Here is a 12,451-nt window from a genome sequence, read left to right as displayed (position 1 = left end):
CTATCAGCATACTTCAGTCATCAACAATTATATCATCTGAGAAATGGACATTGTAACAGTGTAGGTCTCACTTTGTAGGATATGTACAGCGAGCGGTGAACATAGTGGGCTCAGAAAGCATAAGAACAAGTATATACATTTGATTATTTACAATCCGGGGTGGTGGGGGCAGGGGGTTAGTCTAGGGTTGTAGTTGCCTGGATGTGTTCTTTTAGTGCGGTTTTGAAGGAGGATAGAGATGCACTTTCTTTTACACCTGTTGGGAGTGCATTCCATATTGATGTGGCATAGAAGGAGAAAGAGTTAAGACCTTTGTTAGATCGGAATCTGGGTTTAACGTGGTTTGTGGAGCTCCCCCTGGTGCTGTGGTTATAGCGGTCATTTACGTTATGGAAGTAGTTTGACATGTACTTCTGTATCAGGGAGGTGTAGCGAATTTTATAGCCTATGCTCAGTGCAAGTTGTTTTACTCTGTCCTCCACCCTGAGCCAGCCCACTTTGGAGAAGTGGGTAGGAGTGAGGTGTGATCTGGGGTGGAGGTCTAGAAGTAACCTGACAAGCTTGTTCTGGGATGTTTGGGTTCTAGATTTGAGGGTTTTGGAGGTGCTAGGGTACCAGGAGGTGCACGCGTAATCGAAAAAGGGTTGAATGAGAGTTCCCGCTAGAATCTTCATGGTGCTTTTGTTGACCAGAGAGGAGATTCTGTAGAGAAATCTTGTTCGTTGGTTGACCTTTTTGATTACCTTGGTTGCCCTTTTATCACAGGAAAGATTAGCCTCTAGAATGGAACCTAGGTAGGTGACCTCATCTTTCCTGGTGATAACAATGTCACCCACTTTTATAGTGAAGTCACTGACTTTCTTAAGGTTGATTTGGGAGCCAAATAGGATGGATTCCGTTTTACCCAAGTGTATGGATAGCTTTCATTCAATGTTTCATTCAAGCCTCAAAACATCAAAGTCTAAATCGCAACTTTCTGAAAAAGCTACTGCAAATTCAAGCATTTTGGGCTCCAACGGTCATCCTGGAGGGACAGCTAATTCACAGCCATCTTATGTCAGCCATGTTAACCTTGTTTTTTTTATCACCTTCGAAGGGCCTGGGGCTGCACATAAAACATTTTTTAAAAACAAAATACAATAATAAAACACATAATGAACTGCGTCACAAGCGCAGCCAACTCGCCCTGGTCATTCATAATCCCAATTTACTAGTCTTTAATGCGTGTATAAATGTTTTGTGGAGTGTTTGAGCGTGCTGTGTTTTTAGCTTGATGCATTATTTTGTCTTTTTATTCATTTCAATGAATGCATTTCAACTGTCTTCAGTCCTCCCAATAAAAACAGAAAAAAGACACCAGACGTTTCTTTCAATCAGAACAAGATGATGAGTCGAACAATAATACAAATTAAAAAAAGGGTGACTTTTTTTTAATATATATATTATTTTTTTACACAAAGCCCTGAACAGTAGCTCGGTAACGTTGTCTCCACGGTTGGTCTTCTATTGCAGTGTTTTTCAACCTTTTTTGAGCCAAGGCACATTTTTTTCATAAAAAAAATACTGAGGCACACCACCAGCAGAAAAGGTTAAACAATGAAACTCCACCAGGTTGTCCTGCCTTATTTTGAGTTTGTTGTTTCCTGTGTGTTGTGCTTTAGTTCTTGTCTTGCGCTGTTATTTTGGTGACCCTTCCTGTTTTGTTGGTGTTCTCCTGTAGCAGCTTCACGCCTTCCTTTGAGTGCTATTGCCCGCACCTGCTTTGTTTTCGCAATCAAGACTCTTTAAGTTGTGCCTACGCTATCCTTCTTTGTGGGGACATTGTTGATTGTCATGTCATGTACGGGATGTGCTTTGTGGACGTCCTGTTTGCTCCACACTCTGTAAGTTTTTGCTGTCGTCCAGCATTCTGTGTTTGTTGACTTTGTCGCCAGTTCTGTTTTACTTGTGTTTTACATAGCCATTCCTATGCTTCAGTGCCTTTTCCTAGCGGGACTTGCCTTGTTATTTTTTGGTTTAAGCTTTACATACCTTTTTACCTGCACGCTGTCTCCCGCTGTGCTCTGCATATTGGGATCACGACAAACCATCCTCGACGCGTTCCGACTTCTACAAAGCAATGAACTACCTGCTGCCACCTACTGGTATGGAGTATTACAAGATTACCCTGCCAAGCTCTACACAGCACAGGCACTAGACAACGGCACATTATTATGATTATTGATTTGCAAAAAATATTTTTTGGCCCAATTAGGTGAAGTTGCATAATTTCATTTTAGCATATATACATTCACCAGACATTACACAATCTACCAAATGTAATATCTAATCACAAAAGGTGCTAAACAGAGATACATAGGCGTTGATGACCACAGTGTATCCCACTGGACATTTGGGTCTTTCCCATACATTCTTCTACACAAAAGGATCGAAGCACTATTAGTGTTGTTTTTGTAGCTGATGATGTTAAAATCAACCTCTAAATGCAGCAAAACTGAAAGAGATAAACAGAATGTCAACACAGCTGTCAACACCACACATTGCAACCACAACAATAACAAACATTGTGATTACCTCTGTGACGGTGTCAATCAAAACTGAGGGTTAATATCTTTGTAAAGCCAGAATGTTTGTTGTGTTGGATCACACTCGATTGTGTCTAATAAAGTCTGTGGTGAGGCAAGCTATTGTCAGTTTGTTTTAAAAAGCCCTGTTTCATCCAGCTGCACATCTGTTTGACTAATACTCTCCAATCTCAGGCTTGCCGGCTTTATTATCCACTGAATTGATCAAAACAATGTGGATTGGGGCATTTTGTTCATGCAACAATGTTGTGTTGAAGCCTAAGAAAGACAAACAGCTGAAGATGGGTCTCGGAGGGCATGTTTTTCAAAAGAAAAAAGGCGCTTGCGTTACGTGTTTAATGTGGTAATGTTACAGTCTAAACAGCTTTGCTGGACCACCGCGCTGTTGTAGTGTTTCTTACAACACCACTTACTGCATCTGTCCAAAGGAATCAAAGCATATATTGTAGCAGTCTTTTTTTTATATACCGTATTTTCCGGAACATAGGGCGCACCGGATTATAAGGCGCACTGCCAATGAATGGTCTATTTTTGATCTTTTTTCATGTATGAGGCGCACCGGATTATAGGGTGCATTAAAGGAGTCATATTATTATTAGAGATGTCTGATAATGGCATTTTTGCTGATATACGATATTTCGATATTGTCCAACTCTTAATTACCGATTCCGATATCAACCAATACGATATATACAGTCGTGGAATTAACACATTATTATGCCTAATTTTGTTGTGATTCCCCGCTGGAAGCATTAAACAATGTAACAAGGTTTTCCAAAATAAATCAACTCAAGTTATGGAAAAATGCCATCATGGCACTGCCATATTTATTATTGAAGTCACAAAGTGCATTATTTTTTTTAACATGCCTCAAAACAGCAGCTTGGAATTTGGGACATGCTCTCCCTGAGAGAGCATGAGGAGGTTGAGGTGGTTGGGGGGGGTGGGATTGAGGTGGGGGGGGGGTGTATATTGTAGGGTCCCGGAAGAGTTAGTGCTGCAAGGAGTTCGGGGTATATGTCCTGTTGTGTTACCGTGCGGATGTTCTCCCGAAATGTGTTTGTCATTCTTGTTTGGTGTGGGTTCACAGTGTGGCGCATATTTGTAACAGTGTTAGTTGTTTATACGGCCACCCTCAGTGTGACCTGTATGGCTGTTGACCAAGTATGCTTTGCATTCCCTTGTGTGTGTGAAAAGCCGTAGATATTATGTGATTGGGCCGGCACGCAATTGCAGTGCCTTTAAGGCACGCCCCCAATAATGTTGTCTGGGTGGAAATCGGGAGAAATTCGGGAGAATGGTTGCCCGGGAGATTTTCGGGAGGGGCACTGAAATTCGGGAGTCTCTCGGGAAAATTGGGAGGTTTGGCAAGTATGACTGGGAGACGCAACTGCTCTGTACTTCTCCCTATGTCCGTGTACCACTCCATACAGCGGCGTTTTAAAAAGTCATACATTTTACTTTTTGACACGCACAATTTTTCAGGATTTATGCAGATCACAAATACAGATCAGCAGGTACCAGTAGGTAAGAAAAGATTATTTTGCATAATATTGCGAAACAAAACGGCAGATAATGTCTTACCGTATACACACACCATAATAATATTCGTATGTTGAAGCACATTAAGCGGTGCGGCTTCATAGCTTACCAAAGTCGTACTAAAACATTTTGATACATTTTTGAGTGCCGAGTGTAATGTTCTATATTTTCAATGGAACATATAAAATGTTCGTGTTGTTTACTTGAGTCATATTGCCATCACAGTGCAGTCTACACGTATCTCTTATGTTTGACTGCCATCTACTGGTCACACTTATCATTACACCATGTACCAAATAAAATTGCTTCGAGGTGGGTAAACAAAAGCAGAATTCATCTGTACATTAGGCGCACCGGGTTATAAGACGCACTGCCGAGTTTTGAGGGAAAAAAGGATTTTAAGTGCACCTTATAGTCCGGAAAATACAGTACTATAACACAGTGTTTCTTAACCATTGCGCCTCCCAGAGGGCCTCCAAAAAATATCAGTTTCTCAGCTGATCTGTACGGACCGCAGGGGTACTCATTGTAATAATCTTTTCTCCACTTGTGGCTGTAATGACGTCAAAGTCTGGAGCTAAGGTCATAGAGAAGTTCCTTAAGCTTAAAAAATATGATTAAAGTGGTGAAGCTGTATTTTCATTTGCACTTTAATTTTGTTGACAGTTTATTTATAAAACATTATTATTATGTGTTATTAATTTAGTTAGAATTATTTTAGCACCATGTAATGGTATGTAAATACAATTTTTCACAGTTTTTATAAGTCCCTTCTTTTGAGGTATATTTGATTAGTGTTTTTTTTGTTATCAGCCTGACCTAAGCGTTGATGATAATCTGTGTGATTAACATATTATTTCATATCATTTGATAATCGGTTAAATATAATTATTGAACAAAAGTGAGATGACTAATTCTGTGTTAATATTTGAGTGGTTTCCGGGCCCGTTTGTAGTGAAAATGTTGGGCCCCAAGGTCAAAAAGGCAAACAACCCCTGCCGTAATGCATTTTGGCCACTTTTTTACTTTGTTTTTGTTTTTGTGCCATCTGCAATGTTGTAGAGGTTGCAGACGATTAAAAAAAAAAAAAAAATCAATGTTTTTTCTCCTTTTTCGTTGCATACATTATTGCCCCCATGAGCTTTTGTAGCTTCCGCTCTCTACTTTGTTTCTTTAGCGAAGATTCACTCACACATAGCACAACATGGCTAATGCTAAAGCAAAAGAGCGCAAGGAGTTTGTTCCAAAGAAAAGAAAAGTGTCGGCAGTGGTTTGGTTTTGCGGCATCAAGCATGGCACAAATAACTGAACGCTGCAAAGTTTAAAAAAAAAAAAGACAGCAGCACAACAAACTTGCAAATGCTACTTTTTTTATTTACAGGAGTATTTTATTCAAGACAGAAGTTTTGCCTCCCGTAGAAAGCTCTATATTGAATCAATTTATTTGATTAGGACAAAGCAAACAGCTTTCAATCAGAACAAGATGATGAGGAGTCGTGTAAAAAAAAATCTCAGTAAATATGCCAGAATTAGCTACAATTGTTGGTGTAGTTTTTTGAAAATGTTATACAAAGTCCAATTTATATCTACTATAAAATAAACACTTTATTAAAAAATATTTTGCGAAGAATAAGATGCAGTGTATGCAATGCCAGTATAAACTACTAGTTTTTGATCAAATAAAAGTGAAACTTGTTATTGTCATTTGTATTCTCTGCTTTCTTTAAAAAGTAGGAGAAAACAACTCGGAAATTGAATATTTAGTAAAAAAAAATCTGAGATTTTATTTTTAGGCCACATCACCCAGGCCTACAATTTTGTGACTCTTGTCCTCGTTTCTGTTTTTCTCCAGGGCCCACGATGTCCAGTGAAGTGCAGAGACCGGACGACAGCCCCAGCACCAGCGGGGGAAGCTCTGACATTGAACAGCGGGAGTCGGTACCGCCGGAACAGGAGCGCGAGCAAGCACAGCCCAAAAAGAAGGAGACCAAAATCTCGAGTAAAACCGCTGCTAAACTCTCAACTAGTGCTAAAAGGTAAGAAAGCCCCCCCCTCCATCTCCCCCGTGCAGTGTGTCGGGTACAAAGGGTTGTTTGTTGAAATAAAAGGCATCTCCCCTCGGTGCCCTGAGGGTGTGAGGCTGTATAAAAAGCAGTGTAGTCCCAGAGGCATTGTCATTTTAAACATGGCTGCTATTCAGTGGGACTGTGAACCCTTTAGAAAGGAGGTACCACACACGGCAATGGAGCTTCATTGCCATCGTTGAAAAGATAGTTCCAATCCAGGCTAATTGATTGAATGTGTGTACTTCCTCCGAGGATTTTCTTCTTTTTAATGACAAATATGGCTTTTTATTTACACATTCTCACTTTTTTTTTTATCTGCTGAGCTTAAAAGCTTTGAGTGGCCTTCAGCTCAACAACATTGAGCTGCAATTCAGTTTTTTTTCAACCTTCAGCAGCAGGCTTTTATTTGAATGAATCATCACCTGATCAGTTGCAGCAAATGTCTCAATGCAGTCACCAGCACCAAGTGTAAGATAAAGTTGTGTGTTGGAACCTTCCACGCATATACGTATGTATATCTATACATATATGTATGTATACATATTTATTTATATATATATATATATATATATACAAACCCTGTTTCCATATGAGTTGGGAAATTGTGTTGGATGTAAATATAAACTGAATACAATGATTTGCAAATCCTTTTCAACCCATATTCAATTGAATGGACTACAAAGACAAGATATTTGATGTTCAAACTCATAAACTTTATTTTTTTTTTGCAAATAATAATTCACTTACAATTTCATGGCTGCAACACGTGCCAAAGTAGTTGGGAAAGGGCATGTCCACCACTGTGTTACATCACCTTTTCTTTTAACAACACTCAATAAACGATTGGGAACTGAGGAAACTAATTGTTGAAGCTTTATAAGTGGAATTCTTTCCCATTCTTGTTTTATGTAGAGCTTCAGTCGTTCAACAGTCCGGGGTCTCCGCTGTCGTATTTTACGCTTCATAATGCGCCACACATTTTCGATGGGAGACAGGTCTGGACTGCAGGCGGTACCAGGAAAGTACCCGCACTCTTTTTTTACGAAGCCACGCTGTTGTAACACGTGCTGAATGTGGCTTGACATTGTCTTGCTGAAATTAGCAGGGGCGTCCATGAAAAAAACGGCGCTTAGATGGCAGCATATGTTGTTCCAAAAGCTGTATGTACCGGTACCTTTCAGCATTAATGGTGCCTTCACAGATGTGTAAGTTACCCATGCCCTGGGCACTAATGCACCCCCATACCATCACAGATGCTGGTTTTTGAACTTTGCGTCAATAACAGTCTGGATGGTTCGCTTCCCCTTTGGTCCGGATGACACGATGTCGAATATTTCCAAAAATGACAAACACATTTTGGGAGAACATCCGCACCGTAACACAACATAAACACAACAGAACAAATACCCAGAACCCCTTGCAGCACTAACTCTTCCGGGACGCTACAATATACACCCCCCACTACCACAAAACCCCGCCCCCCCAACCCGCCCACCTGAGCCCCGACATTAATTAACTAGCATCCCAGAAAAGATGGCAGGTATCTGGCTTGGGCACATCAGATTAGATCAGTGTGTTGCAAACTGAGCAGTTTAAAGTCCTGAATGGTTGGTTTATTCATTGTTATTTTATTTTCAAATGTATTAGCCTGTGGAAAAAGTTAATGTTGATATTTACCTCAGAAGGCTGCAAATAGAAAAGAGGCATTCTATTTTTTATTTAAATTGTATTTCATATACATTGATGTTTTTTCGATTGTTTTTTGAAAGTTGATTTTGCACTATTAAGTTATATAAGTGTTGCTTGTTCCATATTCAGTGTTAAAGCAAATCAGTGTAGCAAACTGAACAATAATTAACGTTTTATTCATGCACTTTCTCTTGCTACTTCAAGGCTTGGATGTTTGATTCATTCATTATTGTTATTTTATTTTCAAATTTATTATTAGCCTGTGGAAAAAGCTTATTTTGATATTTACCTCAGAATGCTGCAAATAGAAAAGAGGCATTAAATTTTTATTTACATTTTATTTGATATGCCATTGATATTTTTGAATTATTATTATTATTATTTGAAACTCGATTTTGCATGTCACTATAAAGTTATATAAGCCTTGCTTGTTCAATATTCAATGCAAAACTTGTTTGGGTCCCTATTAAAAGGTTAATTTGTTCAACCTTGGCCCGCGGCTTTGTTCAGTTTTAAATTTTGGCCCACTCTGTATTTGAGTTTGACACCCCTGGTATACACACACCTTTTCACGCTGTATTTGTGCACTCCAAACTGATTAATAATATTTTTGTATTCCACACAACTGGCAAGATAATCCAGAACAATAGCAAACTTCATCTGGAACAGTATCAGTCGGGGCACAAACGGTCTTTTCCTTCAGATTTAAAACTCTTTCCATCAATTCACAGCGCCTTATGAATGAACTCCGAGACATTTGAAAGTCTTGTTTTCCACTATTCTTAGTCTGAAAATTCCTTTCGAAAAAACTTTCTTTGCTTCAGACCTCATCATCATGTCATGTTCGTAGCGCAATCCAAGATCATCTCTTGATGCTGTCTGCTATTTAACAGACAACCTCATTACAGACGTAATATTTGTCATCTGCGCCAATATTACAGCCGACATCACTTAAAACCATTTGTAAGGATCCGCAGATGGCTAGTGTGACGTCATAGGTCAACCGGAAAAGGAATTCATTTATCCACGCTAAAAGGAAATAAGCGCCCCCTAGTGTACAGGAGGCACATAGTCGCATTAGAGAGATTGCATGGACACTTAGACTTCACACGAAGGTGTGAAAATACAAAAAAACTAACTATTTGAGAGATCAGACTAATTTAGTGCATGGAAACGTTGTGACTGAGCCTTCTTTTTTTTAGTCATCCAAAACCTTTGTCTTAGTGAGCGCAGAGCTAGACCGCCAGCTTTATGCATACCGTAAGCACGTACAGAAAGCCTCGGGACTTCGCCAGTGGGAAGTTGCGCAAAATAACAAAATTTAGGAGGAATAAAATATGTACAAACTACAAAGCCAAATGTACTGTTGTGGTAATATTTCAGCTTCAAACAGGATGGGCAATATGAGCCCATCAACACGGACAAACAAGCAAGAATGCCTTGATGCCAGCAAACAAAAAGACAACGTCCGGCCCAGTAAAAAAATGCACTTTAAGATGTTCCATATTTAAGTTAAATTGTTTTTGTTTGTTTAATTATTTAGCATAACAAAATGTTTTACCTTCCAATTACAGTACAGTGGTAAACAGTTCTGCGGGGATAAGAAATACAAGATTATATTATTTTAAAGGGGAACATTATCACAATTTCAGAAATGTTAAAACCATTAAAAATCAGTTCCCAGTGGCTTATTATATTTTTCGAAGTTTTTTTCAAAATTTTACCCATCACGCAATATCCCTAAAAAAAGCTTCAAAGTGACTGATTTTAACCATCGTTATAAACACCCGTCCATTTTCCTGTGACGTCACATAGTGAAGCCAACACAAACAAACATGGCGGAAAGAACTGCAAGCTATAGCGACATTAGCTCGGATTCAGACTCGGATTTCAGCGGCTTAAACGATTCAACAGATTACGCATGTATTGAAACGGATGGTTGTAGTGTGGAGGCAGGTAGCGAAAACGAAATTGAAGAAGAAACTGAAGCTATTGAGCCATATCGGTTTGAACCGTATGCAAGCGAAACCGACGAAAACGACACGACAGCCAGCGACACGGGAGAAAGCGAGGACGAATTCGGCGATCGCCTTCGAACCAACGATTGGTATGTGTTTGTTTGGCATTAAAGGAAACTAACAACTATGAACTAGGTTTACAGCATATGAAATACATTTGGCAACAACATGCACTTTGAGAGTGCAGACAGCCCAATTTTCATCAATTAATATATTCTGTAGACATACCCTCATCCGCGCTCTTTTCCTGAAAGCTGATCTGTCCAGTTTTGGAGTTGATGTCAGCAGGCCAGGGAAGCTAGGGTCGATAGCTCGCTCGTCTGCGGGAACAAACTGCCGCCATTGCTTGCCGTGCTAGCGAGGACCTTTGTCCCTGAATTGCTCACACACTCCGGCAGATTCAATGGGGGTCTGGCGGCAGATTTCTTTGACTTTATCGTTGGAAATGCATCTGCTTTGAGTGTCGCAGGATATCCACACATTGTTGCCATCTCTGTCGTAGCATAGCTTTCGTCGGTAAAGTGTGCGGAACAAACGTCCGATTTCTTGCCACTTTCGCATCTTTGGGCCACTGGTGCAACTTGAATCCGTCCCTGTTCGTGTTGTTACACCCTCCGACAACACACCGACGAGGCATGATGTCTCCAAGGTACGGAAAACAGTCGAAAAAACGGAAAATAACAGAGCTGTTTTGACCCGGTGTTTGAGAAAATGGCGGATTGCTTCCCGATGCATCACTCCGAGAGCGAATATTTAATTCGCCAAAATTCAACCATTTAGAGTTCGGAAATCGGTTAAAAAAATATATGGTCTTTTTTCTGCAACATCAAGGTATATATTGACGCTTACATAGGTCTGGTGATAATGTTCCCCTTTAATCTTACTTAGATTTCAGTTTTTGCAGTGCAGCATTTGTATTTACAATAATGCTCATGTTTCTAAAGATGCTACTAACTTCAGTCCATTAAATACTGTACATCTATTCCAACGCTGGTAATGTCTCTTTTCAGGATTCAAAAGGAGCTTGCTGAAATTACATTAGACCCCCCTCCAAACTGCAGGTAAGAAGCTCTTATCTGCTCTCTAACTATTTATCTGCTGATGTTTGTGTTCCCGTGCTCGCTTGCACAATGATGCTGTTTGTGTGTGATGATCTCAGCTGATTTAGACACGCACACACTCGCACTTTCGATTACAGTATTATGGTTGCAGTGAGAGGGTAGAAATTGAGCTGCGGTGTCACTTTAAAGCCGGTTTCGATTCTTGTATCGTTCACCCCCATCCCCCCACCCACCCTCCTTGCGCTAGCGGGGGATTTAGCACAGACAATGGTTATTGTGATGTCGTCGCGCCTCTCAGGCCTTTTGAGGAAGCGAGATGTGGCTGTTGGGCGAGCGGCGAACGCCGCATGCGCATCCGTCTTCCCATTGGCGTGACGACGTGAGCGAGCCTCGGGGAGGCCGCGCAGGAAGACGCCTTTCATCAGCTGCAATAACACAAAGTGACGCCGCCTTTGTTGGTCCTGCTTGAGATGAGACGCTCGTTTGCCGGGTGCGAGATTGTCTGAGGCGATGATGTTGATGTTTTCTGACCGTCTTCAGCTTTGTTCTCGAGGCACCTGCTCCAAATGATTAAGACAAACTGTTTGTTCGAGTCATCTGGCCATCGACGGCCCTGTTTATTGCACGGATGGATCAGTCAGTAGGCCGCCATCATTAGTGGCAAACACCAAGCTTACCTTTTCACTGCAGCCTGGTTTGTTGCAGTGCATACTTTTTACACATTTTCTTATGTTACAACCTCTTTTCAAAATGGAAAACATTCCTTTTTGTCCTCAAATATCGACACACAACACCCCATCATGACAATGTGAAACACTTTTTTTTTTAAATTAATTTAGCAAATTAAAAATAAATCAAATAAACAATCACATGTACCCAAGTATTCACCTTGTTGATGCACCTTTGGCAGCAGTTATAACATCCCCAGCAGGCACAAGACATTGAAACAAGGTTGAAAACTTGTTAAATTAGGTCCTGTCGTTGCGCAAGTCAAACCTAATGTTGGAACAACATGCTTTTTGACGACGTTTAATCAATGTTGGGTTTTGATGTTAATTTGACTATTGAATTTTAGTCATTTCCCAACCAATATTCTACAACACAAACATGACGTTGGAACAACATGCTTTTTGATGACGTTTAATCAATGTTGGGTTCTGACGTTGATTTGACCATTATATTTTGGTCATTTCCCAACCAATATTCTACAACACAAATACAACATTGAAACAACATGCTTTTTGACGTTTAATCAATGTTGGGTTCTAACGTTGATTTGACCATTGAATTTTGGTCATTTCTCAACCGATATTCTACAACACAAACATACTACCGTATTTTCCGCACTATAAGGCGCACCTAAAAACCACAATTTTTCTCAAAAGCTGACAGTGCGCCTAATAACCCGGTGCGCTTTATTACGATTCATTTTCATAAAGTTTCGGTCTCGCAACTTCGGTAAACAGCCGCCATCTTTTTTCCCGGTAGAA

The 12,451-nt window shown here is 40.2% G+C and overlaps 1 protein-coding gene across 1 annotated transcript in view; it reads left to right on the top strand.

Moving 5' to 3' along the window:
- LOC133603339 (ubiquitin-conjugating enzyme E2 E2) overlaps window positions 1-12,451 on the top strand; it is a 136,353-nt gene that overhangs the window by 11,590 nt on the left and 112,312 nt on the right. The window contains exons 2-3 of the mRNA XM_061956517.2: window positions 5,980-6,163; window positions 10,911-10,961. Coding sequence (XP_061812501.1) covers window positions 5,988-6,163; window positions 10,911-10,961 — 227 coding nt within the window. The 5' untranslated portion in view covers window positions 5,980-5,987. The remainder of the gene's footprint in view (window positions 1-5,979; window positions 6,164-10,910; window positions 10,962-12,451) is intronic.

Source organism: Nerophis lumbriciformis, linkage group LG04 (genome assembly GCF_033978685.3).
Source record: "Nerophis lumbriciformis linkage group LG04, RoL_Nlum_v2.1, whole genome shotgun sequence".
In the NCBI taxonomy this organism is placed as follows: Eukaryota; Metazoa; Chordata; class Actinopteri; order Syngnathiformes; family Syngnathidae; genus Nerophis; species Nerophis lumbriciformis.
The sequence above is the reverse complement of the archived record's forward strand: the minus strand, read 5'-3'. Positions and strand labels throughout refer to the sequence as shown.